Source organism: Dromiciops gliroides, chromosome 3 (genome assembly GCF_019393635.1).
Source record: "Dromiciops gliroides isolate mDroGli1 chromosome 3, mDroGli1.pri, whole genome shotgun sequence".
Lineage (NCBI taxonomy): Eukaryota > Metazoa > Chordata > Mammalia > Microbiotheria > Microbiotheriidae > Dromiciops > Dromiciops gliroides.
In genome coordinates this window covers 444,803,527-444,830,681 of record NC_057863.1, presented here as the reverse complement: position 1 = coordinate 444,830,681, position 27,155 = coordinate 444,803,527, and the positions used below count along the sequence as shown (strand labels likewise).

At 36.3% G+C, this 27,155-nt stretch overlaps 1 protein-coding gene across 8 annotated transcripts in view; it reads left to right on the top strand.

The window, feature by feature from the left end:
• UBR3 (ubiquitin protein ligase E3 component n-recognin 3) overlaps positions 1 to 27,155 on the top strand; it is a 283,992-nt gene that overhangs the window by 34,131 nt on the left and 222,706 nt on the right. For 3 of the 8 annotated variants that reach the window (XM_043992855.1, XM_043992854.1, XM_043992852.1), the window contains exons 3-6: positions 900 to 1,058; positions 9,822 to 9,965; positions 10,636 to 10,685; positions 24,209 to 24,256. In XM_043992855.1, coding sequence (XP_043848790.1) covers positions 900 to 1,058; positions 9,822 to 9,965; positions 10,636 to 10,685; positions 24,209 to 24,256 — 401 coding nt within the window. The remainder of the gene's footprint in view (positions 1 to 899; positions 1,059 to 9,821; positions 9,966 to 10,635; positions 10,686 to 24,208; positions 24,257 to 27,155) is intronic. The other 5 variants (XM_043992859.1, XM_043992857.1, XM_043992856.1 and 2 more) reach the window with 3 other exon arrangements.

Below are 27,155 nucleotides of genomic sequence, written 5' to 3'. Positions count from 1 at the left end.
GTTCTATCCTTGTTAACTTCAGCTAGGTAGTCCCAGGCACTTTAAGATACTGAAATTAGGAGTTGAAGATGGAGGAGTAAGGAATTGGAGGGGGATTAGTAGAGAGGAAGAACAGATTTTAGGTATTTAGATATTCAAGACCTTTTTGGCTATCATTTTGTAGACATTAAAAATTTGCTGTTGGCTGGTGGTGGTTTGAGGACTAACATTTAGGCAACTCTCATATTATTCTGCTTTAAAGCTAAAACTTTCCTCATAATTTCTCGTCCTTAGTTTCCCTAAAAAAAATAGCTTCTATAGTCAGGGTTTCTGGATTCTTGGGAATTTCTTATTCTACAGTCAGTACAAACATTAGCAACTAGGTGGTACTGTGGATAGAGCACTGGACCTGGAGTCAGGAAGACCCGAGTTCAAATCCAGCCTCAGACACTTAATACTTGTTTGCCCCTTGGTCAGTCACTTAACCTCTTTGTGCCTTAGTTTTTTAATTTATAAAATGGGGATAATAATAGCACTTCTCTCCAGGGGTTACTGTGTGGATAAAATAAGACAATATTTGTAAAACGCTTTGTAAACCTTTAAGCATTACCTAATGCTAGCTTGCTATTATAAACAGTAGAGATGGAGATAAGAACTGTACTTTGAATGTATACCTTTCTTAGGAGGTTATTAACAAGTTTCTTTCTAGTGAAATCTACCCTCTTTATTTAAAAAAAATGTTATATTGATACTTTCCATTCCCTTTTTTGGTCTTGAGGGGAAGAGTAAATGCTGCAATAAGTCTAATCCTGCAGTTAGGTCTCTTATATTTGCCTTTGTGCAGAAAAGTAGTAATAACTTTTTAAATGCTTTACATAGCATGTTATAAAAATATTCTAAACCCCTTTATTGTTTTTCAGCAGTTGATGTACCATCAGAAAAAGACCTTCACAAAGTCCTTCAGTTATTGGAACCCCAAATTTCTTTTTTGGAAGATTTGACTAAAATGGGAGGAGCAATGCGATCTGTTCTTACCCAGGTTTTGACAAATCAGCAAAACTACAAAGATCTTAGCTCTGGTGAGTTGCAACATCAGAGTCATTATAAATATAATAATCACATTTTTTCATTTAAAAAATTGATCAGAAGCATGATGAAGTGCAAAAGATGATTATCAGGAACTTGAGAACTCTCGTGTCTCATTTATGAATTCATGAACTTTTAGTTCTCTTAAGCTCTGTATTCATACTAAATGTTTAAAATTAGAAATATGTTTGTTTCCAATATCTGTATTTTTACTTCCAGATTCTAGGGGAGAAGATTGTGGGAAAAGGACTTGAAGAATAAGAAGGAGAAAATTAATTATTAAAGTGATGTTGGAGGGCTTTGGAATTGTGAAGAAAGGTATAGATTAAATGTGGGTAGGATAAATTTGGAAGAAAAGCACCATAGAAACTTAGACTTAGAACTGGAAGGGACCTTGTTTTGCATGTATGAACAAATTATGTTACAAGACAACTTAGGTCTACAGAGCTTGATTTGCCCAAGGTCACACAGGTAGTTGCAGAAGTAGAAGCTGAATCCAGATCTTCTGATCATAGTGCCAGTCCTCTTTCCACTGTGCCATGAAAGACTTGACATGAAGGAGTTGAAGGAAAGTAATTTGTAAGATAACATGTTAAAACAAGGTTAGAAGCTAATGAGAGAAAGAAAGAAAATTAGGCTTTGCTCTCGAAGTGTTAAGGTTCAAAGTAGTTGGGAGCAATAACAGTTCTGGATCTGAAGACTTGCCACCAAGTTTGCTGTAGCAGTTTTCTGGGGGAGCTATTAGCGAGGAACTAAAAAACTGTGTCTTTCACTTTCTTGAAGTATGTAGAACATGAATAATTTTGCAGTGACCTGCATTGAGTGTGCAGTGTTCATATCTTCACCACAGCCAAGTGACTGTGCTTATGCTGCATGTTGTTCTCTCTCCTTGAAGATAAGATAAAAGGTTTGAGAAATCCTTCTCTACTCTCCAGCTTATCCAAGTAAATGAAAAGTTGCTTTAAAAAATGGAAGAAGGGCTGTTAATATTAAAAGAGAAAAGGATCTAAATAGGGAGAAGTGGACTCTTGACCTAAGTCAGAGGTTGGAAGGTGGAAGAATGTCACAAAGGAGAAAGGAATTGAAGGCCACTGAACTCTGATCTAAGAATCAAATATTAGGCCCTTGTTTCAGAGAAAGAAGGATGAAGTGGTCATTTGTACTCCAGGAAATGTTAAATGTGGGTCCACAAGTACTATGAGATGAGAGATCTTACCCTGAAGGTCAGAAGAAGAATTAGTTATAGTTAGTGACTGCTGAGAAGCATGAGATATCAAGTCAACTAATAGTTAAGAACAGTATAGAAATTTATTGTCTTCCCAGGAGAAACTCTCATGACCTGCTGACTACTACCAGTTTCTAGTCACTCATGGTCAAAATGATACTGCCTGGAAGAGCCTATAATTCATTAACATAAAGCATTCTTACATTTGATATAAGAAACTGAACATACCATGGAGGGTATGTGATGTTTTCATCACTGCTGCTTAATAAGTGAAGACACGAAGGAGAGAGGAAGATTTATTAAGTGAACAGCGATTTAAGAAGATGTTTAAGAATGAGATTTGTATTTCTGGACCATGGCTTAAAGTATAGGAATGTAAGCCTCCTGGCCAGGGAGGGAGTGCACATAACTGGGATTGGTAAGAATATATTTGAGCAGAGCTTTGCAAATCTAAACAAAAAGGCTGTGAACTAAAAAGGAAAGGCAGGGGATGGGGTATCTGAGGAAAACTTCCTATGTATATCTACTGAATTGGATATTGTGCAGAATACTTACAATGTGCAGAGAATAATAGTAGTTAAGACACCCAGATGTATACAGGAAAACGAAAGCATAAGAAAAGGATATAGAATAAAATGCAGAGCTTTAAGATATCTATATATATAAGTGAACAAAGTATAGGTAACAATTAAGATGCAATAGAAATCATAATATACATATGTAAATTTGATCACTGTGGTATCACTGAGATTTGATGGGATGATTGTAAAAGGTCTCTAGAAGATTATACCTTATTAAAAAAACCAGAAAGGTAAAAGTGTGGCTAGATTAGTATTATATTGTAGGAAGATATACTCATGGAAGGAAATCTAAGAACCATAGGGGTAAACTTTGTAGAGAGCATTTGAGTGAAATCAGAAATAGAAATAGAAATGATAGTGTTATTTGAATATACTTCAGGGCACCTGGAGAGAATGAAGAAATAGATGAAGAGGTTGGGAAGCAGATCACAAGCCTGGAACAGAGGCATGATATAGGAATGCTGGAGGGGACTGCAGATATCCAGTCATTTGCTGGAGCCCTCCCTTGTTCAAAAACAGCACAGGATGCCCAAATGACCACCAAAATGGCAGGTTAGACATTCTTTGACATCTGAAGGGCATACACATCTAGAAACATAGTTCAATGACAGGTTTTGTTCCATCAGGTCTCAGTGATATCCATGAGATTAAAGGAGGTAATAGTCCTGAGCAAAACAAACACATAGGGAAATGCAAAAATTTTTATGGGTCTTTTTGAGGTGTCAAAAGAATGGGAATCTGAGGGGGCTCCTATAAATTGGAGAATGGATGAACAAGTTATGGTTTATAAATATGATGAAATACTATTGTGCTATAAGAAATAATGAAGGGGAGGTTTTAGAGAAACCAGAGAAGGCTTATATGAACTGATGGAATATGAAATGAGTAGAACCAGGAGAACAATTTATATAATGACAACAATCGGGTAAAGAGAAACAACTTTGAAAGACTTAGAAACTCTGATCAGTGTAATGACCAACCATAATTCTAGAGGACTGTACTGATGATGAAACATGCTACCCATGTCCTAATAATGAGGTGAGGGACTCAGTGTGGTATTGAGACACTTTTTTGGGGGGGGCATGGCCAATGTGGAAATTTGTTTTGCTAGATAATATGTGTAACAGGAATTGTGTTTTTCTTCTATTCTTAATTGGAGGGTAGGAGGTTGGGACAGGAGAGTGAGAAGGTGGATTTTTGTTGAAGGAATCAAACTGATCAAATAATAAATTAGAAATAAATTTAGGTCAGAAATGAGAGGGTTTTTTAAAATCATAAAAGTATTTTATTATTTTCCAGTTACATGTAAAGATAGTTTTCAACATTTGTTTTCATAAGATTTTTAGTTCCAAATTTTTCTCCCTCCCTCCCACCCTCCCCTCCTCCCTCCCCAAGACAGAAAACCATCCAATGTAGGTTATATATGTAGAATCATATTAAACATATTTCTGCATTAGTCATGTTGTGAAAGAAGAAACAGAACCCAAGGGAGAAACCTCAGAAAAGAAAAAACCAACCCTAAAGTAGAAACAGTATGGTTCAATTTGCATTCAGAATCCACAGTTGTTTTTTCTGGATGTGGAGAACATCGAGAGTTCTTTGGAATTGTCTTGGATCATTGGACTGCTGAGAAGAGCCAAGTCTATTACAGTTGAGCATCACAAAATGTTGCTGTTACTATGTACAATGTTCTCCTGGTTCTGCTCACATCGCTCAACACCAGTCTACTTAAATCTCCAGGTTTTTCTGAACCCTGCCTGCTCATCATTTCTTTCTTTTTTTTCTTTGGGCGGGGCAGTGAGGGTTAAATGACTTGCCTAGGGTCACATGGCTGGTGTCAAGTGTCTGAGGCTGGATTTGAACTCAGGTTCTCCTGAATCCAGAGCTGGTGCTTTATCCACTGTGGCACCTAGCTGCCCCATGACTTGCTTTTATATAAATTGGATTTAGTTCCTTTTATGTTTTAGAAATGAGGCCTTTATCAGAAATACTGGCTATAAAAATTGTTTCCCAGCTTTCTGCTTCCCTTCTAATTTTGGCTGCATTGCTTCTGTTTGTACAAAAAATTTTCAATTTAATGTAATCAAAACCATCCATTTTGCATTTCATAATATTCTCTATCTCTTGTTTGGTCATAAATTCTTCTCCTCTCCATAGATCTGAGAGGTTAACTATTCCTTCCTCTCCTGAAATTAGAGTTCTTAATGCCAAAAAAGTGAATGCGCAATGCAAAGTTAAGAAAAAATTAGTGGACAAGGAAAAAGTGAATTAATAATGAAGAATTTCTCTGAAGAAGTGAGAGATTAACAGATTTAGAACACAAAATACTGAAGTGGAAGAAAAGCTGGCAGATGACAAACAAATGGCAACAATGTTAAAAGAGCGTATGAAAGGCAACTGACCTTGAAGATGAAATATGCAGAGATTACTTCAGGATCAAAGCTGCCCAGAAGGTTGTGATCTATCAAGGAATCTGTATACCACAATACAAAAAAGAATGAAAGGAACTTGTCCAGAATTTCTGGTTATGGTTAATAGAATTATCAAAATACAAATCCACAGATTATAAACTCCAAGACATATAGTAGTTAAATTAATAATTCCAATGAAAACAAATTTTGCAAGCAGTCAGGAGAACGACTTTAAACTGTACAAGAAATGAAGTTTGAATAATGGTATCATTCTGCAGTTAAAAGAAATAAGAGAAGAAATGGAATAGTATCTTCCAAAAGCTAGTAGAATTTAAGCTGCAAGCCTTTGTCACATATCCTGCAAATTTGAGCCTAATTAATTATCAATGCAAAAAAAGATGGGTGATCAAAAACAGCACAGCTAATAATTTCTTGACTTATCCTAATGAAAATTTTATCCCTTGCAAGATGAGGGAAATAATGAAGAGAGCTATTCTGCATCTGATGCTTGCCAACATGGAGGCTTTGATTTCTGAGATGGAAATGAAGCTAATGTTGGGTGTAGCTGACCACTCTATCTTAGCATTTTTGATCAAGATAGGAAAAGTGTGAATAAATAAACATACAGCTTGGATTGTGGGACAGAAGAGGATCCTGAAAAGTTTTAGGAGATAGAGCAGGAGGAATCCTATGGACATAAATTTTATTGGGAAGTCAGCCCAAGAGACTTGATAGCAAGTCTTTGAGAATGAATTTCTTAAGACAAAGCAAATTTTGATGAGGTGGCAAAAGGGAAGTTTTCTAAAGAGACCAATGTAGATGCAGAGGGAATGCAGTGACAATTTAGAAAGCCAAGAATAACCAAAAGGGTTTTTAAAACCTATTTTTGGGGAAAAGATGAAACTTGGAGAAGGGATAAAGAGCTATGCTTAGGGTGGATCAGATGATATGTGGTGACTAAGCAAGCAGGGCTGCCCAATTCTTGCTGCATTTTTTTTCTGCAAAGGAGAATGATCTTTGGACTGAAAATGACAGAATAAAAATGAATAATAGAGAATTGATACCTCCAAGTAAGAAAAAAGAGAATACCCAAGTTACCCCTTGTAAGGGGCTAAAATTCTAGCTAGTCTGTCTAAAATATCGAATGAGTGGTCGCCAATAAATGATAAGCTTTAGCAAGACCCTCTTGAGTTTGTTACTTAGATCAGATGAATTACATCTGTGCATACTGATGTATAAATGCAATTGCCCAGTTTCATTGAGCTTTTAAAGATCATTGAAAAATGGGAGAGGCATCTTAGGATTGGGTAAATGTTCTAGTTTTCAAAAAAAGGGAAGACAATGAAGTTAGCACATTTTATAGACCATTGAACTTGAATTTAATTCCTAGTAAAATTCTACAATTTATAATTAAATGGTTGCTTTGTTGGTGAACATCCTCAAAAAGTAGTAGTGGATACAATCATATAATTTATTTCATTGATGACAAGCCATGACAGGCTATCCTTATAATATTTTTTGATAGAATTCCAGGTACGTAGATTAGTTAAAATAATTTAGATAAAGCTTACCTAGATCTTAGTAAAGCATTTGACAGTCTTGTGCTTTTCTTCTGGAAAAGATTTAAGATGATAGTACAGTTAGAAGGGTTTGGAACTGGTTTAATGGCTGTAATGATTTGATGTCAACTTGGAAGGAGGCTTCTAGTGGTAGGTCTCAGTGGTTTATGATTGGCCCTTGGCTGCTTATATAAGTCATTGATAAAAATGTTAAAGGCACTGATAATTACCAAATTTACAGATGATACAAAGCTAGGAAGGATGGTCAGCACAAAAGATGACAGATAGGGGATTCAAAGCGATCTTTATACCCTTGAAACTACTAAATTTAACAAGGTGAAATTTAATGAGTTTAAAAATAAATTTCACATTTAGACAGCAGATTATATGAAAAACATCTGGAAAGTTTTCATGGATTTTAAATTCATTATGAGTCAGCAGTGTAATACAGCTGAAGTGATGTTAGATCATGTAATATAGATGCTACTATGTGTAAGAAAATGATAGTCTGACTACTCTGCCCTGGTTAGATAGTATTTATAGTATTAACTGGAGTTCTGGGCACCACATTTTAGGAAGGACATTGATAAGTTCAGAAGTGTACATAGAGGGGCAACCAACATGGGTCTTGAGAGCATTCCCTATGAATATTGATTGAAATAAGTATTTGGGGCCGGGGGGATTGATAATTATCTTTAAATACTTTGAAGGGGGCAGCTAGATGGTGCAGTGGATAGAGCACCGGCCCTGAATTCAGGAGTACCTGAGTTCAAATCTGACCTCAGACACTTAACACTTACTAGCTGTGTGACCTTGGGCAAGTCATTTAACCCCAATTGCCCCACAAAATAAATAAATAAATAATTAAAAAAGTGATCCATACAAAATAGCAAATACACTAAACACTGGGAAGTTCTAATGTATGGAAGAGTAGTCTTGCTTCCTTTTATACCAAAGAGCAGAAGGAACAACAGGTGGATGTTATAAAGAGACCAATTTAAATCTTTTTTTTTTTGGGGGGGGTGAGACAATTGGGGTTAAGTGACTTGCCCAGGTTCACATAGCTAGTAAGTGTCAAGTGTCTGAGGCCAGATTTGAACTCAGGTCCTCCTGAATCCAGGGCCAGTGCTCTATCCACTGCCCCACCTAGCTGCCCTGATGATAACCAATTTGTAATAAAGTTTGAGTTCTGGTACTGCTTGGCTACCTTCCTTCACCTTTTTTTCATTTGATTAATTTGGTATTTTTGACCTTTTGTTCTTCCAGATAAATTTTATTATTTTTTTTCCTAGCTCTATAAAATAATTTTTCCATGATTTAATTATTGTGGCACTGAATAAGTAAATTAATTTAGGTAGAATTGTTGTTTTCTTTATATTGGCTTTGCCTACTCGTGAACAATTAATATTTTTCCAGTTTAGATCTGACTTTATTTGCGTGAGAAATGTTTTATAGTTGAGTTCATATAATTCCTGGATTTGTCTTGGGAGCTAGACTACCAAGTATTTTATATCATCTGCAGTTATTTTAAATGGATTTTTTTTTTAATCTCTTGCTGCTGGGCTTTGTTGGTAAAAATGTGATGATTTATATTGGTTTATTTTATATCCTGCAACTTTATTGAAGTTGTTAATTATTTCAACTCTAGTATTCTCTAAGAATACCATCATATTGTCTTCAAAGAATGATAATTTTGTTTTCTCACTGCCTATTTTAATTCCTTTAATTTCTTTTTCTTGTCCTATTTCTATGGCTAGGATAGAACAATCTTGAGTATTAGTGGTGATAATGGGCATCCTTTGCCTTACCTGTGATCTTATTGAAAAGGATTCTAGCTTATCACCATTACAGATAATGCCACTGATAGTTTTAGATAGATACTACTTACTTTAAGGAAAGCTCCATTCATTTTTTTTTTTTTGGTGGGGTAATGAGGGTTAAGTGACTTGCCCAGGGTTACACAGCTAGTAAGTGTCAAGTGTACTGGTCCTAGGAATTTTTTTTCTTAGCTCATTTATAGCTTGTTCAATTTCTTTTTCTAAAATAGGCTGCTTTAAGTATTCTATTTCATCTTCTATTAATCTGGACAGTTTATAGTTTTTTGTAAATATTCATCCATTTCACTTAAATTGTCAGATTTGTTGGCATATAATTGGGCAAAATAGATCCCAATAATTGCTTTGATTTCATCTTCATTGGTGGTGAATTTACCTTTTTTTAAATCAAATTAACTAGTGGTTTAAATATTTTTTTAAGTATGGTAAAAGTACTGGAAAAAATAGCTTTTGTAAAGTAAGTATTTTTTCTCTTATAAATTTTAGGTTTACAATAAATATTTTCTTGACTTACTCCTTTTTTAATGACTGAAAATGCAGCTACTTTTACTCTTTAAGCACAAAAGAGTTTAATGTAATATCTTTAGAAGTATATTGCTTTTTTATTCTACCTTTTTTTTTAAAGGTTCAGTCACTTTTCTTTGATAGATCCTTGAAAGATTTTGCTATTATGCTTTTGTGACCTTACCACTGAGATACTTTCTCTATTTATAGTCTGTAATCGGATAAAAGAAGAGACCTTGTAGTTCCAGAATACTTATTTATAGAGTATTTTTACTTTAAAAAAGACATAGTAACTACAGATTATAAGAACAGTAATTTACTGCAAATCCAGTTCTATTTGAACTTTGATTCTCCTCAACAAGGTTTGAGAAATTGTTTTGTTTGTTGAGGAGGGGGATAGAATGTGAGTTACTTTGCAAATTCTTCTAGGTTGGTTTTTCACTTTATAGTTGCTTTTATTTGGTTTGCATTGTGAATTTTGAGAACATCTACTAGATATGTATTTATTATTTGGATTTTCTACCATACCATTTTGTGTGGTTCATAACATTGCTCCTGTCTATTAAGTTTTTTTTTTTTGTATTTAGAAGTTAAATAGAATATTTCTCTGATTATAATGACATTTAAATATCTCATTTTAGGTCTTGCTGAAAATGCATGTGCAAAGAAAAGTCATGAAAAGTATCTCATAGCTTTGAAGGGCTCTGGATTGGCATTTCCTGAGGATAAACTTACATGTGGTATCCAGGACCAGGCTGCTGGCACTAGCTCTCTGGCAGTTCCAGGTTTGTATAAAAAATATTTTTAAACATTTTAATATTTTCTTATTTGAGAATAAAAAAATCTTTAATTTCTTTATTCTTGAAATATAGGGTTTTTTTTAGTGAAATAATGAAATCTTTTGCAAGAACACTGGTAGGATTATAATAGTTTACAGATAGGAATAAATCAAAGCCAAAGAACAGAATGCAGTTTTAATTTTTATTTTTATTTGCAGAGCAATGAGGGTTAAGTGACTTGTCCAGGGCCACACAGCTAGTAAGTGTCAAGTGTCTGAGGCCGGATTTGAACTCAGGTCTTCCTGAATCCAGGGCCAGTGCTTTATCCACTGTGCCACCTAGGTGCCCCCCCAGTTTTTATTTTTGGAATTAATTTTGTCACTCTACTTTTTTACTTGTGAAAAAATATTCAGTAAGCTAAAACCTTAGCATATAAGTAGTGGAATCCAATAAGGAGTTTTTCCTTAATCACAACATTTCATTCCTTTAATTGGGGTTTTCATTAGAGATTTGCTATTGAGATAGACACCAGCTAAATCCAAGTGTATTCAAGTTGTTAAGTCTGCCAAGATAACTTTAGCAACATTTAGAGTTTTTACTAATAGGCCTAAAACATTTTAAGGTAAAATGATATATGAACAACCATGAAGGAAAACTTCTTTTTCTTCTTCAAAAGGTTTTGCAGGTGCTACAGGAACATCAGGACAAGTAGATTCTTCAGATGAGGTGAGGCTTTAAAGTTGTCCTTTCCTTCCTCCAAGAGAATTGTGGGTTTTAGGGTTGGAAGTGGTCTTGGAGACAGGGATGGGTTGGAGCCAACTCCAGCCATTACTTATTGTCTAGACACAAGAGAGTATTAATAGTGTGAATTAAATTTAAAAGTGTGTCCTTTACAATTCTCTCTCCAGAAGAGCTGGTTGTTAAACATTACTCCTACTTGAAAAAATGCAGTCTAATCCCCTTGTAATCTTACAGATGAGGAAACAGGCCTGAAGAAGTTAAATGACTTGTCCATATTTATACAACCAGTTAGGGGTAATGACAGGACTAGGGTTCTGACCTTCAGGTTCTGTTCACTATGTTATAGTCTCCTTTTTGAAAAGGTAGATAGATCTCTGCCTATTTTTTTTTTTTTTAGTGAGGCAATTGGGGTTAAGTGACTTGCCCAGGGTCACACAGCTAGTAAGTGTTAAGTGTCTGAGGCCAGATTTGAACTCAGGTACTCCTGACTCCAGGGCTGCTGCTCTATCCACTGCGCCACCTAGCTGCCCCTCTGCCTATTTTTAAAAATATAATTTCCTATTTCCTTTCCTCTTTAATTTTTTACCTCTCAAATTTGTCATCCTTGCTTCTAGTATTCTAGCACTAGATCCTGTCTTTCTACCCCTACCCCCCTGGAATCTCTGCTACCAGGAACAGATTTCCTAGCTTATTGTCTTTAAAAAGAAGTAGACATCTGTGAGTTTATTCTGATAATATTCCTATATGAAGAAAATTTAGTATTTTAAAATACAGTGACTATGAGGAAAAACTGGGCACATAGTATGCTTAATAAATTATTTTTGATTGACTATAAAGTAATGAGACTATGGGTCTTATTACCAACTTATTTTAGAGTCAATTTCTTATATCAGGAGTTAGAAAATTTTAATATAGTAAAAAGTATGTTGAAATAATTTTATAATCTTATAATGCTTGTTAGTAAAAGAAACTTCTAAGTAAAAATAGCTTATACTAATTTATTCTGCTTGTACTAAATATGTGAAACAAAATATAATTAAAACAAAATATTCCTCTTAAATTTAAAGATAATTTTTTTGGGGGGGTGGGGCAATGAGAGTTAAGTGACTTGCTCAGGGTCACACAGCTAGTAAGTGTTAAGTGTCTGAGGTCGGATTTGAACTCAGGTCCTCCTGGATCCAGGGCTGGTGCCTTATCCACTGTGCCACCTAGCTGCCCCCTAAAGATAAATTTAACATACAATTTAAAATCATATTTGTTATTTCACTATAGATTAATTTTTTTGAAAACAGAATCTTAAAATGTGGTATTTTAAAAGATGGTATCTTAAGTTTATGTAAATATTTCCTATAATGCTAAGATATGTACTGTTACACAAATGTATGATTTTTGTTTGCAAAATTTATTTTGAAGACTTTATTTAGACACTTGATTCTTAAGATATTTCATATTTTAAGATCTTAGAGGCTTCTACTTTAAATAGAAATGCTTCAATCCAATACAACCTGTTAGGGCCTTGTTTTATTACTTCTTTTTTTTTTTTTTTTTAGTGAGGCAATTGGTGTTAAGTGACTTGCCCAGGGTCACACAGCTAGTGTTAAGTGCCTGAGGTCAGATTTGAACTCAGGTCCTCCTGACTCCTGGGCCGGTGCTCTATCTACTGCGCCACCTAGCTGCCCCAGGGCCTTGTTTTATAATTAAGGCTTTTTATAATTTATAATTTATGGCTTTTTATAATTTCTATAGTTTTGGGGGCTTCCTTTTGCGTCATGTAGATAAGCTATTAAAAGGTTAATTTTTTCTACTTTAAGCTGTTTTATTTTAAAAATAAGATTGGCTTTTTGGTAATATATTAACAAAGTGACTACAATATTCATACCCTTTGACTCAGAAATTCCATTGCTAGGCAAACATACTTCAAGGAGGTCAGTGAAAGAAAGGTCCTATGTATATTATAATATTTATATCAGTGGTTTTTGTAGTAGCGAAGATTTGCAAATTAAGCCATTGCTTATCAATTGGGAAATAACTTAAATAAGTTGTGGTATGTTATGTGATGAAATATTGTATTGTAAGAAGCATTGGGTTTGATGAATACAGAGAAGTACTTGAAGAGTTATACAAACTGATGTGAAGAAAAGGAAGCAGATTCAGACAAGCATTGTACGTAATGACTAAAGCAATATAAATGGAAAGATCACTATCATCAAACAATTGAAACTGAATGCTATGAAATTTTAACAGTCAAGGTTGGCCCAAAGAAGAGATGTAAGAAGATACTTCTTCCTGCTTCTTTGCAGAGGTGGGGTGCCATGAGTATGGAACAGTGCATTTTTTTTGTTTGTTTGTTTTTGTTTTTTGGTGAGGCAGTTGGGGTTAAGTGAATTGCCTAGGTTCACACAGCTAGTAAGTGTCAAGTGTCTGAGGCTGGATTTGAACTCAGGTACTCCTGAATCCAGGGCCGGTGCTCTATCCACTGTGCTACCTAGCTGCCCCTGAACACTGCATTTTTAATGTGTTGGTAAGTTTTGATAAACTTTTTCCCCCTCTTTTTTAAAAAAATAAAAGTATTTTATTATTTTCCAGTTACATATAGAGATAGTTTTTAACATTTGTTTATATAAGATTTCCAATTTCAAATTTTTCTCCCTCCCTCCCTCCCTTCCCTTCCCCCTCCCCTAGACAGCAGGTAATCTGATATAGGTTATATATTTCCCCCTCTTTTTTAGTCTTTTTTTTTTTTTTTAGTGAGGCAATTGGGGTTAAGTGACTTGCCCAGGGTCACACAGCTAGTAAGTGTTAAGTGTCTGAGGCCGGATTTTGAACTCAGGTACTCCTGACTCCAGGGCTGGTGCTCTATCCACTGCACCACCTAGCTGCCCTTTTTTATTCTTTATTATAAGGAATTGCTCTCTGGGAAGGACTATGGGGAGGGATGTATTGGGAAATGAACGTAAAAACTGGAAAAACAAAATAGACCAATAACATTTTGGCCGCCAAAAAAGGGAAAAGAAAAAGAATTGGATTATTTTGTCTGCATGGATAAAGACTACATCTTTTTTTTTTTTTTTAAGTCAGGCAATTGGGGTTAAGTGACTTACCCAGGGTCACACAGCTAGTAAGTGTTAAGTGTCTGAGGTCGGATTTGAACTCAGGTACTCCTGACTCCAGGGCTAGTGCTCTATCCACTGTGCCATCTAGCTGCCCCCAAGACTAAATCTTAAAGTGCTGTAATGACAGATGGCAAAGTTTGTGTGATTACTCAAAATAGAAATTCTAAAATTTTCCTTTTTTTAAGGGCTTTTTTTGGGGGAGATGAAGGGAAAAATGAGAATTTCAGCTGTCACAAGGGTGACAGACAGTATAGATTCCAATTGTGATAAGATTTGATCAGGGTTGGATAGTTATGGCTATGTAGTAGTCACTTTTTACCAAACTTATACAAACTAGAAGAAACTCTTTCATTATTTGCTGTTGGTCTCAGAAGAGTTTTAATAGGAAATTTGATTATTTCAGTAATGGTTTAGAATTTTGGTGTGTTAAAAAAATTTTTTAACAATTACTTGTGATGTCTGTATTAATGACTGTCTGACATTGTAGCAGTACAAGTTTGCTGGATGCACTGTATTATTTTGAGTGGCCTATTTTTTTTAAACACTTAGTAAACACTAATTTATTTTTATGAATGATAGATATATCTGGTAATGTGAAAAGGTTTTTTTTTTTTTTTAAATATTTTTACTTTCTTCCTCTGGATGTAGCAGAGTCACTTTTATCCAATTGTTTTGTATGCTTCTGTAGACTTCATGGACTAGAGCTTGTGGGTTTTAAATCCCAGTAGAGTTTTTTGTTGCCTTCAAAACATCACTGATGTTATCCTGGGAGACTAGTGGAGCCCTTCTTCTGGGAATTTTCAGAGCTATGCTAGAAGCAGAGTTCAGGTGGTAATAATGATGATGAAGTGTGAACCTTTCTCTTTGTGCCCTTTAATGTCCCCATCCAGTATCCTTATCCAATGTCTTTTCTATGCCTCAGTCCATGTTGCATATGTCCCTATGTCACCACAGCCTGTATGTCCCTGTACCTTCATACTGTTCCTGGTATGTCCTTAATTCCTTTTTTTGATTCTGCTTTATCTTTACCAGCATTGAACATCTTTTACATAATTACTAATTACTTCAGTTACATGTCTATATGAAGAACAAAATAATACTCTTTTGATGATTATGACAGTCTTTTAGACTGATATATCCATACTTGTTCTCATATGACTGATAATAGATACCATTACATATATAACTAACTGTCCAGGAAGACCAAGTGTGATATACCCTTTTTAGCAGGGATTCTTTATATTTTTTGGTGTCATTGACTCCTAATTTGTTCTTTTTCTAGCTTTTTAAGTTGCATGCCCAATTCATTAATCTCCTCTTTCTCTTTTTTATTCATGTAAGCATTTAGAGCTATAAATTTTCCCCTAAGCACTGCTTTGGCTGCATCCCATAGATTTTGGTATATTGTCTCATTATTGTCATTCTCTTGGATAAAGTTATTGATTGTTTCTATGATTTCTTGTTTGACCCATTCATTCTTTAGAATGAAATTATTTAGTTTCCAAATGATTTTCATTCTACTTTTCCCTGGCTCTTTCTTACATGTAATTTTTATTGCATCATGATCTGAGAAGGATGCATTTACTATTTCTGCCTTTCTACATTTGACTATGATGTTTTTGTGCCCTAATACATGGTCAATTTTTGAAAATGTGCCATGTACTGCTGAGAAAAAGGTATATTCCTTTCTATCTCCATTCAATTTTCTCCAGACATCTATCATGTCTAAACTTTTCTAGTAATCTATTCACCTCTTTCACTTCTTTCTTATTTATTTTTTGGCTAGATTTATCTAATTCTGAGAGGGGGAGATTCAGATCCCCCACTAGTATAGTATTACTGTCTAATTCCTCTTGTAACTCATTTAACTTCTCCTCTAAGAACTTGGATGCTATACCACTTGGCGCATACATATTTAATATTGATATTACTTCATTATCTATAGTACCTTTAAGTAAGATGTAATTTCCTTCCTTATCTCTTTTAATGAGATCTATTTTTGCCTGCACTTTGTCTGAGATAAGGATTGCTACTGTTAAGGGCTAAAATTCTAGCTCGTCTGTCTAAAATATCTAATGAGTGGTCGCCAATAAATTATAAGCTTTAGCAAGAGTTAGACTTTTAAGCATTTATTAAGGAGAATAAGAATTTGGTAGGCCTAGATTCCTATCTATTAAAGGGAGAGCACATTTATTCCTATCTATTAAAGGCCTAGATTCCTATCTATTAAAGGGAGAGCACATTTTTAGCTCCCTTCTCTGCCAGAGTCCCCAGGAAAGAGCCTGACCGAGTGCCCGTTTCTTCCTTCCTCCTCCCACTAGCCCGCGTCACTTCCTGACGCCAAAGAAAAGACTCCTGGTCTTGCCCTCAAAGACCTTCGCTTCATGGGCGGAACTCTTCTACAGCAGTGGCATCATTCCAATCGTTACACTACCCCTGCCTTTTTTACTTTAGCTGAGGCATAATATATTCTGCTCCAGCCTTCTACCTTTACTCTGTGTGTATCTCTCTGCTTCAAATGTGTTTCTTGTAAACAGCATATTGTAGGGTTCTGGTTTTTAATCCACTCTGCAATTCGCTTCCGTTTTATAGCAGAGTTCATCCCATTCACATTCACAGTTATTATTACTGACTGTCTATTCCCCTCCATTCTATTTACCCCCTTTGTATTTTTCCCCCCTTCTTTCACCCTATTCCTCCTCACCGACGTTTTACTTCTTACCCCTGCCTCCTCTGATCTGCCCTCCCTTTTTATCACCCCCCTCTCTTTTCTTTACCCTTTTCTCCCTGGTTTTTGTCCTCCCTTCTATCAGTCCCCCCTTTCCCTTCCCCTTTTGTTTCCCTAAAGAATGAGTTGTTTCTTTATCCCAATGAACGTATATGTTATTCCCTCTTTGAGTCAAATCTAATGAGAATAGAGTTGAAACAATGTTCCCCCCTCCTTTCTTTCCCTCTATTGTAATAGGTTTTTTCCACCTCTTCATATGATATAATTCATCCCATTCCACCTCCCCTTTCCTCTCCTCCCCATAGACTCCCTTTTTAACCCCTTAATTCTTTTGTATCATCACATCAAAGACAATTTATATTTATACTCTCTATATAAAGTCCTTCTCTCTGCCCAAATACATTTACAGTTCTTAAGAGTTATGAGTATTATCTTCCTGTGTAGGGATATAAACAGCTTAACCTAATAGGGTAACCTTTTTTTCCCCCCTCTGTTTACCTTTTTAAACTTCTCTTGTGTCTTGTATGTTGAGATCGAATTTTCTATTCAGTTCTGGTCTTTTCACCAGGAAAAATCGAAAGTCCCCAATGTCATTAAATGTCCATCTTTTCCCCTGAAAGAAAATGCACATTTTTGCTGGGTAATAGATTCTCGGCTGCAATCCAAGCTCTTTTGCCTTCTGGAATATCATATTCCAAGCCTTTTAGTCCTTTAATGTTGAAGCTGCCAGGTCCCGAGCAATCCTGACTGTGGCTCCATGATATTTAAATTGCTTCTTTCTGGCTGCTTGGAGTATTTTCTCCTTCACCTGATAATTCTGGAATTTGGCTACAATATTCCTTGGAGTTTTCCTTTTGGGGTCTCTTTCAGGAGGTGATCGGTGGATTCTTTCAATGATGCTTTTATCCTCTGATTCTATGATATCAGGGCAGTTCTCCTTAATAATTTCCTGGAATATGGTGTCTAGATTCTTTTTCTGGTCATGGCTTTCAGGCAGTCCAATGATTCTCAAATTGTCTCTCCTGGATCTGTTTTCCAGATCAGTTGTCTTTCCAATGAGGTATTTCACATTTTCTTCTATTTTTTCATTTTTTTTATTCTGCTTGACTGATTCCTGGTGTCTCATGGATTCCTTATTTTCCAACTGTCCCACTTTAATTTTTAAGGCATTGTTTTCTTCAGTGAGATTATGCACCTTTTTTTCCATTTGGCCAAGTGAATTTTTTAAGGTATTGTTTTCTTCAGTGAGATTATGCACCTTTTTTTCCATTTGGCCAAGTGAATTTTTTAAGGTATTGTTTTCTTCAGTGAGATTATGCACCTTTTTTTCCATTTGGCCAAATGAATTTTTTAAGGCTTTGTTTCCTTCAGTGAAATTATGTGCTTCCTTTTCCAAGCTGCTGATTCTTTTTTCATAGTTTTCTTGTTTTGCTTTCATTTCTCTCCCCATTTTTTCTTCTACCTCTTGCAACTGATTTTTAAAATCCTTTTTGAGCTCTTCCAGGAAGGCTTTTTGTTCTTGCGACCAATTCACCTTCCCTCGTGAGGCTTCAGATGTAGGCAATTTGAGGCTATTGTCCTCATCTGAGTTTGTGTTGGCTTCTTCCCTATTGATACAGAAGCTCTCAATGGAGAGGGCTCTTTTTTGCTTCTTACTCATTATTGCAGCTTATTTATTTATTCTTTAAGTTGAGGTCTGCTCTGGGGGCACCAGGGTCCCTGTTTTGGGCTTCTTGTGCCGGGGTATAGGTGCTGTGTGACCGGGTTTTTACTCTGAGGCCTTTATGGTGTGTGGAGATCCCCAGCCCTGCACTTCCTGTCTGATTGTGCTCAGCCAGCCAGGCGCGGGACCCAGGAGTCTGATCCTGCCCTACCTGTTCGTGGCCCTCTCGGCCGGTGCAGGTAGATTTTTCCACTGTCCTTCTTGGCCACCAGATTTTTGAACCAGGTTCCAGGGGCCTCAGTTGTTTGGCTGTGGCCTGCAGCTCCTGCTGACTTGCCCCGACCCCCTCGGCGCTGGGTTGCTGCCCTGCGCTGGGCCTCCCTTTTGCCCGAGTCAGACCGACCTTTTCCTGAAGTCTTCTAAATTATCTCTGGTTGGAGGACTGTGTCTCTCTGTCTCTTTGCAGGTTCTGTAGTTTCAGAATCCGTCCAGAGGCTTGATTTAATGTTTGTTTTGAGGGAACAGAAGGAGAGCTCAGGCAGCTTGCTGCTTCCTCTCCGCCATCTTGCGTCATTGATTCCTTTGTCAGTTTGCTGAAGACTAAAGAACCTTCTTGGAATGATGCTTTTAAAAATGCATAAAAGAAAAATGCATAGGATTACAAAGGAAACCAGTCATATTGAAATGCTTATCAAAAATTTTTTTAAGAAAAGTTCATGGACCCCAGATTAATAACCTCTGGTGCATAGTTTACTTTTATAATGTATGTGGAAAACTGATAAAAATGAAATACATCATACCAGGTATTCATATTTTAAATGACATTTTAAATTATATTTAAAAATTTTAATCTTTAAGTTTTCTTATTGCCTTTTGTTTTAATACCACAGTTATTACTAATTAACCTCCCCACCCGTATTGAATTCTTTGTCCTAACAAAAAACATTTAAGCAAAGCCAATAGAGTATCTCTCATTCCACATTTGTAGTCTCTTATCTTTGCTGAGAAGAGAAAGATAGGTTTCTTTATCACTTTTCATGGACTGAGATTATTTATTAAAATTTCTTAGTGTTCAACTGTTTTTAATGTTATTGTTTATAGTATTATATTCAATATATACTCTCACTTCTGCTTTCTTCACCTCATAATTCTTCAAGAACTTGTGCTTCTCAGAATTTCTCATTTGTCCTTGTTTTTTTTTTTAATTTAAACATTTATTTTTTATTTTCCATTTACATGTAAGGGTAGTTTTCAACATTCATTTTCATAACATTTAAAGTCCTAAATTTTTTTCTCTCCCTCCCTTTCCTCTCATCTCTACAAGATCGCAATCAGGTTATATATATACAATCCACAAGTGATATTTTTTATCAGTTCTTTCTATATGGATATATAGTAAGCTTCCTCATTAGTTCCTTGGGATTGTCTTGGATCATTGCATTTCTGAGAGTAGTTTAAGTCATTCACAATTCCTCATTGAATAATACTGCTGTCCCTACCCACTTCACTATACATCGATGTTCATTAGTCTTTCCAGGTTTTTCAAGGATCATCCTGTTTGTCATTTCCTGTAGCACAAGTCCATTCCACTACAATCATATAACACAGCTTTTCCCATCATTCCTCAATTGATGGGCATTCCCTTGATTCTCAATTCTTAGCCTCCACCAAGAGTTGCTATAAATATTTTTTGTACAATTTTTTCCCCTTTTCATGATTACTATTGTTAACTGTTTCCCTTCCATCCTATTCCCTTCCCCATGATATTTATTCCATTGTTATTATCCATCTTCTTTCATCCTATCACTCTTCAAAAGGGATTTGCTTCTGTCTGTCCTCTCCCCCACTCTGCCCTTCCTTCTTTTGCCCCTCTCTCTTTATCCCTTTCCCCTCCTATTTTCCTGCAGGGTTAGAGAGATTACTCCACCCAATTGTGTACATTATTCCCTCCTTGAGCCAATTCTAATGAGATTGAGGTCTTTGAGCCAATTTTGCTGAGTGTTAGGCTCATTTACTGCCCAGATTAAATAGATTACTCCACTCAGTTGGGTGTGTCTATTAGTCCCTCCTTGAGGCAGCTCTGATGAGTTTAAGATCTTTGAGCTTTTTCTGATGAGAGTAAAATTCATTTACTGCCCTGCTCCTCTCCCATCTCTTCCCCCACTCCATAAGCCTTTTCCTGTTACTTTCATGTAGGATTTCGCTCCTGCCCTTCCCCCTCCCCCAATGAATTCCCTTCACCCCTCAATTTAACTCTAAAGATGTCATCACTTAGCTAAGTGACACAGTGGACAAAGCATCACCCCTGGACCCAGGGGGATCCCAGCCAAAACCTGGCCTCAGACACAAGACAGTCACCCACTGTAGGACCCCAGGTATGTCCCCCAGCTCCAACTTTTTTTTTTTAATGATTCTCTAGGGTCTTGTATTTCAAAGTCAAATTTGCCATTCAGTTCAGGTCTTTTCATCACAAATATCTGAAAGTCTTCTTTCTCATTAAAGTCCCATTTTTTCCACTGAAAGATAATGCTGAGTTTTGCTGGGTAGGTGATTCTTGGTTGTAATCCCATTTCCTTTGCCCTTTGGAATATCATATTCCATGCCCTCCGGTCCTTTAATGTAGAAGCTGCTAGATCTTGTGCTATCCTGACTGGGGCTCCACAGTACTTGAATTCTTTCTTTTTGGCAGCTTGCAATATTTTGTCCTTGACCTGAGAGCTCTGGAATTTGGCTATAATATTCCTAGGAGTTTTCTTTTTGGGATCTCTTTCTGGAGGTGATGGGTGGATTCTTTCAATTTCTATTTTAGTTTCTTCTTCTAGAATTTCAGGGCAATTTTCCCTGAGAATATCTTGGAAGAGGGTGTCTAAGCTCTTTCCTTGATCATGGTTTTCAGGTAGACCAATATTTTTCAGATGATCTCTCCTGGACCTATTTTCTAGGTCAGCAGTTTTTCCCAGAAGATATTTCACATTGCCCTCTATTTTTTTACTCATTTGAATTTGCTTTATTGTGTCTTGGTTTCTCATAAAGTCACTGGCTTCCATTTGTTCAATCCTCATTCTTAGGCAATTACTTTCATCAGAGAGCTTTTGTACCTCCTTTTCCATTTGGCCAATTTGACTTTTCAAGCTGTTGACTTTTTTCTCATGTCTTTCCTGCATCACCCTCATTTCTCTTTCCATTTTTTCCTCTACCTCTCTAATTTTATCTTCAAAGTCCTTTTTGAGCACCTCTATGGCCTGAGACCAATTCATATTTTTCTTAGAAGCTTTAGATATAGGGGCCCTGATGTTGCCATCTTCCTCTGAGGGTGCCCCTTGGTCTTCCTTGTTACTGAAGAAACTTTCTATGGTCCTCACCTTTCTCTGTCAGCTCATCTTGCCTTTCTTTTACTAGACTTTTAGCTCCTTAAAGTGGAGCACTGTTTCCAGGCTGCAGTATCCCAAGCTTAAGAAGTCCCAGGTGAGGGGCAGCTAGGTGGTGCAGTGGATAGAGTGGCCCTGGAGTCAGGAGTACCTGAGTTCAAATGTGACCTCAGACATCTGACACTTTCCAGCTGTGTGACCCTGGGTAAGTCACTTAACCCCAATTGCCTCACCAAAAAAAAAGAAGTCCCAGGTGGTATGATTAAAGGAGAATCAGGTTCTTCCCTCGCCCGGCCTGTTTCCTGGTCCTAGATGACCCCAGACCAACTTGCCAATCAACCAGCTTTGTGTGTTGTGGTTGTTAGCTCCGACGAGCCTGTGCCCCTCCCCTACCTGGGCCACTTCTACTTGAGCCTACCACCTGGTTCTCAGTAGGGGTGCAGAATCCAAGTTCTGCCTTAGCACCCGCATAGACCCCTGTAGTCTCTCCCCTGCCCAGGGCTCAGCCCACTCACCAGACTGTGAGCTTAGTTCCAGATGACACTGGTGCTTCAGCTGATTCAGAGGCTCTGGGGGTCTCCTTCTCTGGTGAGGACTTCCTGAGACTGGATCTGTGTCAGGGTGACTGTGGGGTTGGACTCAACTCCTGTATCGGCACAGCAGCTCCCTCCTTTTGACCTTCCAAGCCGTTCTTGGTTAGAAGATGATTTCAGCACATTCTTCTGTGAGTTTTGCTGCTCTGGGCGTTTTCCTATGACCTTATTTGGGTGTTTTTTGGAGCGATTGTGTCATGAGTTCAAGAGCTCACTGCCTTTCCTCTGCCATCTTGCCTCTACCCCAGAAGTGATTGTCCTTGTTGCACAGTAATAATCTGTTACATTCATAAGTCACAGTGTGTTCAGCCATTCCTCATTTAATAGATACCTATTGTTATTCCAGTATTTTTTTTCTATCACAAAAAATATTGCTATGAATAGTTTGTTATTGATTTTTTGGATTTTTTGAGGATATATACCCAGTAGTGGGAGTGCTGTATGAACACTTTAGTGGCTTTGCACTATTCCAGATTGATTTCTGGAATGGTTAGATAAGGTCTCAGCTCTGTGAACAGTGTATCAATTTGCTAGTCTTCCCACAGACCCTTAAGCATTGAATATTTTTATTTTTTATCATCTTTGACAATTTTCTGGGTATTAGGTAAAGTCTTAAGAGTTGTTGTAACTTGCAGATCTCTATTAATTAATTTGGAGCAGCCTTTTCTTTTTCTTTTTCTTTTTTTTTTGCGGGGCAATGGGGGTTAAGTGACTTGCCCAAGGTCACACAACCAGTAAGTGTCAAGTGTCAGAGGTCAGATTTGAACTCAAGGCCTCCTGAATCCAGGGCCGGTGCTTTATCCACTGGACCACCTAGCTGCCCCCTACTCCTTAAATCTTTAATCTTATTGTCTGTTCTCTGTAGGTCTTTTTATTTTCATTTTTGAGTAATGTGAGAACAGTTCATTGAATATAAGGCATAAATAGCCACAATAAAAGTGCGATCTATAGAAAAGTAATACTTCTACTCTCCCAGTAGAAATCAGAGGGGTACTATAGCTTTGGAAAAGCATTTTAATTTGAAGATATACTCAATATCATGTCTAAGTTTTTCAGATAAGGCAGAGCTTTGTGTTCATATTTTTCTCTTAGCTATTATATTCCATACTGTTTTTTCTAGTTGGGACTTTTAAGACTATGGTTGATGATCCTTTTGAGTTTTCAGATATTTGAGTCTACAACTTCTGTCTTTGAAAATCATATTTAAGGAAAAAACTGTCTTCTTACTAACTTGAACATTATTGAAACATGACTATGTTAACTTGATTTTGTGGTTGAGAAGTTCTACTGTGGAAGCATAATGAATATATTATTGAGCCTTTTAATTTTTATATATGAATTTTGATAAATTTTGACAGAATTGTGGTTACCAGGAAGAAAACTGACTTAGAAGACTGTAATCTTATATGATATTTGTAGGCAAGTTATGGATCTTGCCTGTCTTTTTTGTAATTAACATTTGAGTACTTTTTGGTGGAATTGTCCATAGTCACAAGTAATAAGCATCAGAAATAGGACTTGAACCCATTTCCCTTGTCTCCTCTGACACCAGAGTCAGTGTTCTTTCCGTTATATCTTACTGCCTCCTTAAATCTAATATTCCTAACTATAAAGATGGGTTATCCCCAATATTCTTTTTTTTTATAGTTAAAAGAGATGCAATAGAAAGGAGATTGAATTGAGAGTCAGGACCTTGATTTGAGTAATGCCTGCCATTTACTTGTGTGACTTTGAACAAATTACTTAATCCTCTTTGGGCCCTACTTTCCTCATCTGTAAAATGAGGGACTTGGATTAGATGGCATTTGAGGAGCTTTCCAGTTAGACATTTATGATCCCATGTATATTTTCGGATCTTGATTTTTAAAAATAAAAAAGTTTTGTCAGCATAGTATTAGTTGGTAGACTGCAGATCTTAGAGTCAGAAGAACTGAATTTGCCTTCTGGCTATGACACTAGTTGGAAGGTTAGATGAGACATTTGAGCCTCATTTATTGCATCTATAAAACTGGGACAATAATATTTTTGCTTTCTTTCTCACAGGGTTGTTATGAGGCAAGTGCTTTTTTCACTATGAAGTGCCTTATAAATGTAAGTTGCTGTTTTTCTGTGGGAAGCTAGGTGGCAAAAGTATATAGAATGCTGGGCCTAGAATCAGAAAGCTCTGAGTTCAAACTGGATCTCAGACATTTACTATGTGACCCTGGGGAAGTCACTTCACCTCTGTTTGCTTTAGTTTCCTCATCTGTAAAATGGGGATAATAATAGCACCTACCTCCTAGGGTTGTTGTGAGGATATCAAATAAGATAAAACTTATAAAAGCACTTTCCACAGTGCTTGGCACGTAGTAGACTCTTTGTAAATGTTAGCTATTATATTAATGTAGCTAAATTTGGTGGTTTCTTTGATGGAAAGGACTATGTTACTTATTTTTCTGTCCTCTTCTGTGCTTTATACATAATAGACAACTCATGTATTTATTGAATCAATAGATAAATATTGAAGTAGTGATAGATTATAATTAATATTTCAGTAACAGATTTGTGGATTTTTGTAAATATTTTTTAAAGTGTTCATATATTGGCTGATTTTATAGTTGGAAAATAAAATGGTACCAAGAGGCAAAAGATTTACCCCACCTCTGCCTTTTAAATAGGAGGATATGCAAGTCCAGTGTTCTTTCTTTATCTTACAGGTTTTTAAAAAATTTAATTTAATTTAATTTTACATATAAGGTATTTTATTTTTTCCGTTACATGTAAAGATAGTTCTCAACTTTTGTTTATACAAGCTTTACAATTTCAGATTTTTCTCCCTCCCTCCCCTCCCTCCCCCCTCGCCTAGACAGCAGGTAATCTGATATAGGTTATATCTATATATCTATATAGATATAGATATATATCTATATCTATACACACACATATATATATAGACATAATAACATTAATCCTATTTCTGCATTAGTCCTGTTATAAGAGAAAAAATCAGAGCAATGATGAAAAACCTCAAAATAGAAAAAAAAACAACAGCACCAAAAACAAAAGAAATAGTATGGTTCATTCAGCATCTGTACTCCACAGTCCTTTATTTTTTTTTTTCCTTGGATTTGGAGATCCTCTTCTATCATGAGTTCCCTGGAACTCTTCTGTACCATTGCATTGGTGAGAAGAATATAGTCCATTACAGTAAATCAACACTCAATGTTGATGATACTGTGTACAATGTTCTTTTGGTTCTGCTCATCTCACTCATCATCAGCTCACGCAAGACCCAACAGGTTTCTCTGAACTCCTCCTGCTCATCATTTCTTACAGCACAGTAGTATTCCATTGTATTCATATACCACAACTTGTCCAGCCATTCCCCAATTGATGGGCATCCCCTCAACTTCCAATTCCTTGCCACCACAAAAAGAGCAGCTATAAATATTTTTGTACATGTGGGTCCCTTTCCCCTTTCCATGATTTCTTTGGGAAAAAGACCTAAAAGTGGTATTGCTGGGTCAAAAGGTATGCACAGCTTTATCACCCTTTGGGCATAATTCCAAATTGCTCTCCAGAATGGTTGGATCAGTTCACAACTCCACCAACAATGAATTAGTGTTCCAATTTTCCCACAGCTTCTCCAACATTTATTATCTTCCTTTTTTGTCATTTTAGCCAATCTGATAGGTGTCAGGTGGTACCTCAGAGTTGTTTTAATTTGCATCTCTCTAATCATTAGAGATTTAGAGCATTTTTCCATATGGGAATAGATAGCTTTATCTTACAGGTTTTAAGGGATAATTTGATCATTTTTGTTTGTCTTTTGTTCTCAAAGAGCACCATGACATCTGGGGTGATGTCATTACCTCTACTGAATTGGATTTAAGTGAGGGAGAGCTGTGCAAGGTCACCAACCTTACTTCTTCCTCCAAAGCCATTTGGGGCCATGGGTGATATATATATATATATCAGGATGACTGGAGATGGCCTCGGATGTTTGTTTTTTAAATTTTCAATATTTAGAATTTTATTTTCCCAAATTACATGTTAGATACAAATTTTGACATTAATTTTTTAAAACTTTGTGTTCCAAATTCTCTTCCTCTTCCCCTTCCCCCCTGTCAAGAACTCAATATAAGCTACACATGAGCAGTCATGCAAAACATTTCCACATTAGCCAGGTTGTGAAAGAAAACAGACAAAAACAAAACTTAAAAAATAAAGGAACTAACAAAAAAATTCTCTCTCTGTAGATGGACTACATTTTTCATAAGACCTTCAGAATTGTCTTGGATCTTTGCATTGCTGAAAATAACCAAGTCCTTTACAGCAGATGATCTAACAATATTGCTGTTATTTTGTATACAGTACATTTCACTTTGTATCAGCTCATGTAGGTCTTTCCAGGTTTTTCTGATAGTATCCTGCTCAGCTTTTTTTTTTTTTTAGTAAGGCAATTGGAGTTAAGTGACTTGCCCAGGGTCACACAGCTACTAAGTGTTGTGTCTGAGGCCGGATTTGAACTCAGGTACTCCTGACTCCAGGGCCAGTGCTCTATCCACTGCGCCACCTAGCTGCCGCCATCTTTTCTTTTTTTTTAAATAGTAAACTATAATTATATAGTACTTTAAAGAGAGATGTCTTTACAATAAAACTATGGAGGTTGACTATTGCAACAACAGTAATGGATAACAATTATATTGTACTTTATACTTGACAAAGACTTTTCTTTACAATAGCAGCAAAGTACTACTACCCTACGTTTTGTTACCATTATCATCAATCATCACCCATTGATCTTCCTCATCATTCTCAATCCTCATCTTCATTCAACCTTCCTCCTCATCAGTCATCATTATAAATCAATCCTTATCTTCATCCAATCATCATCATTCCATCAAACCATCAGTTATCATCATCATCTTAAATTAATTACTCTTGCCTCTGCTTCAAAATTTTTTTCAGTTACTATTGTTAACTGTTTCCCTCCATCCTATTCCATCTC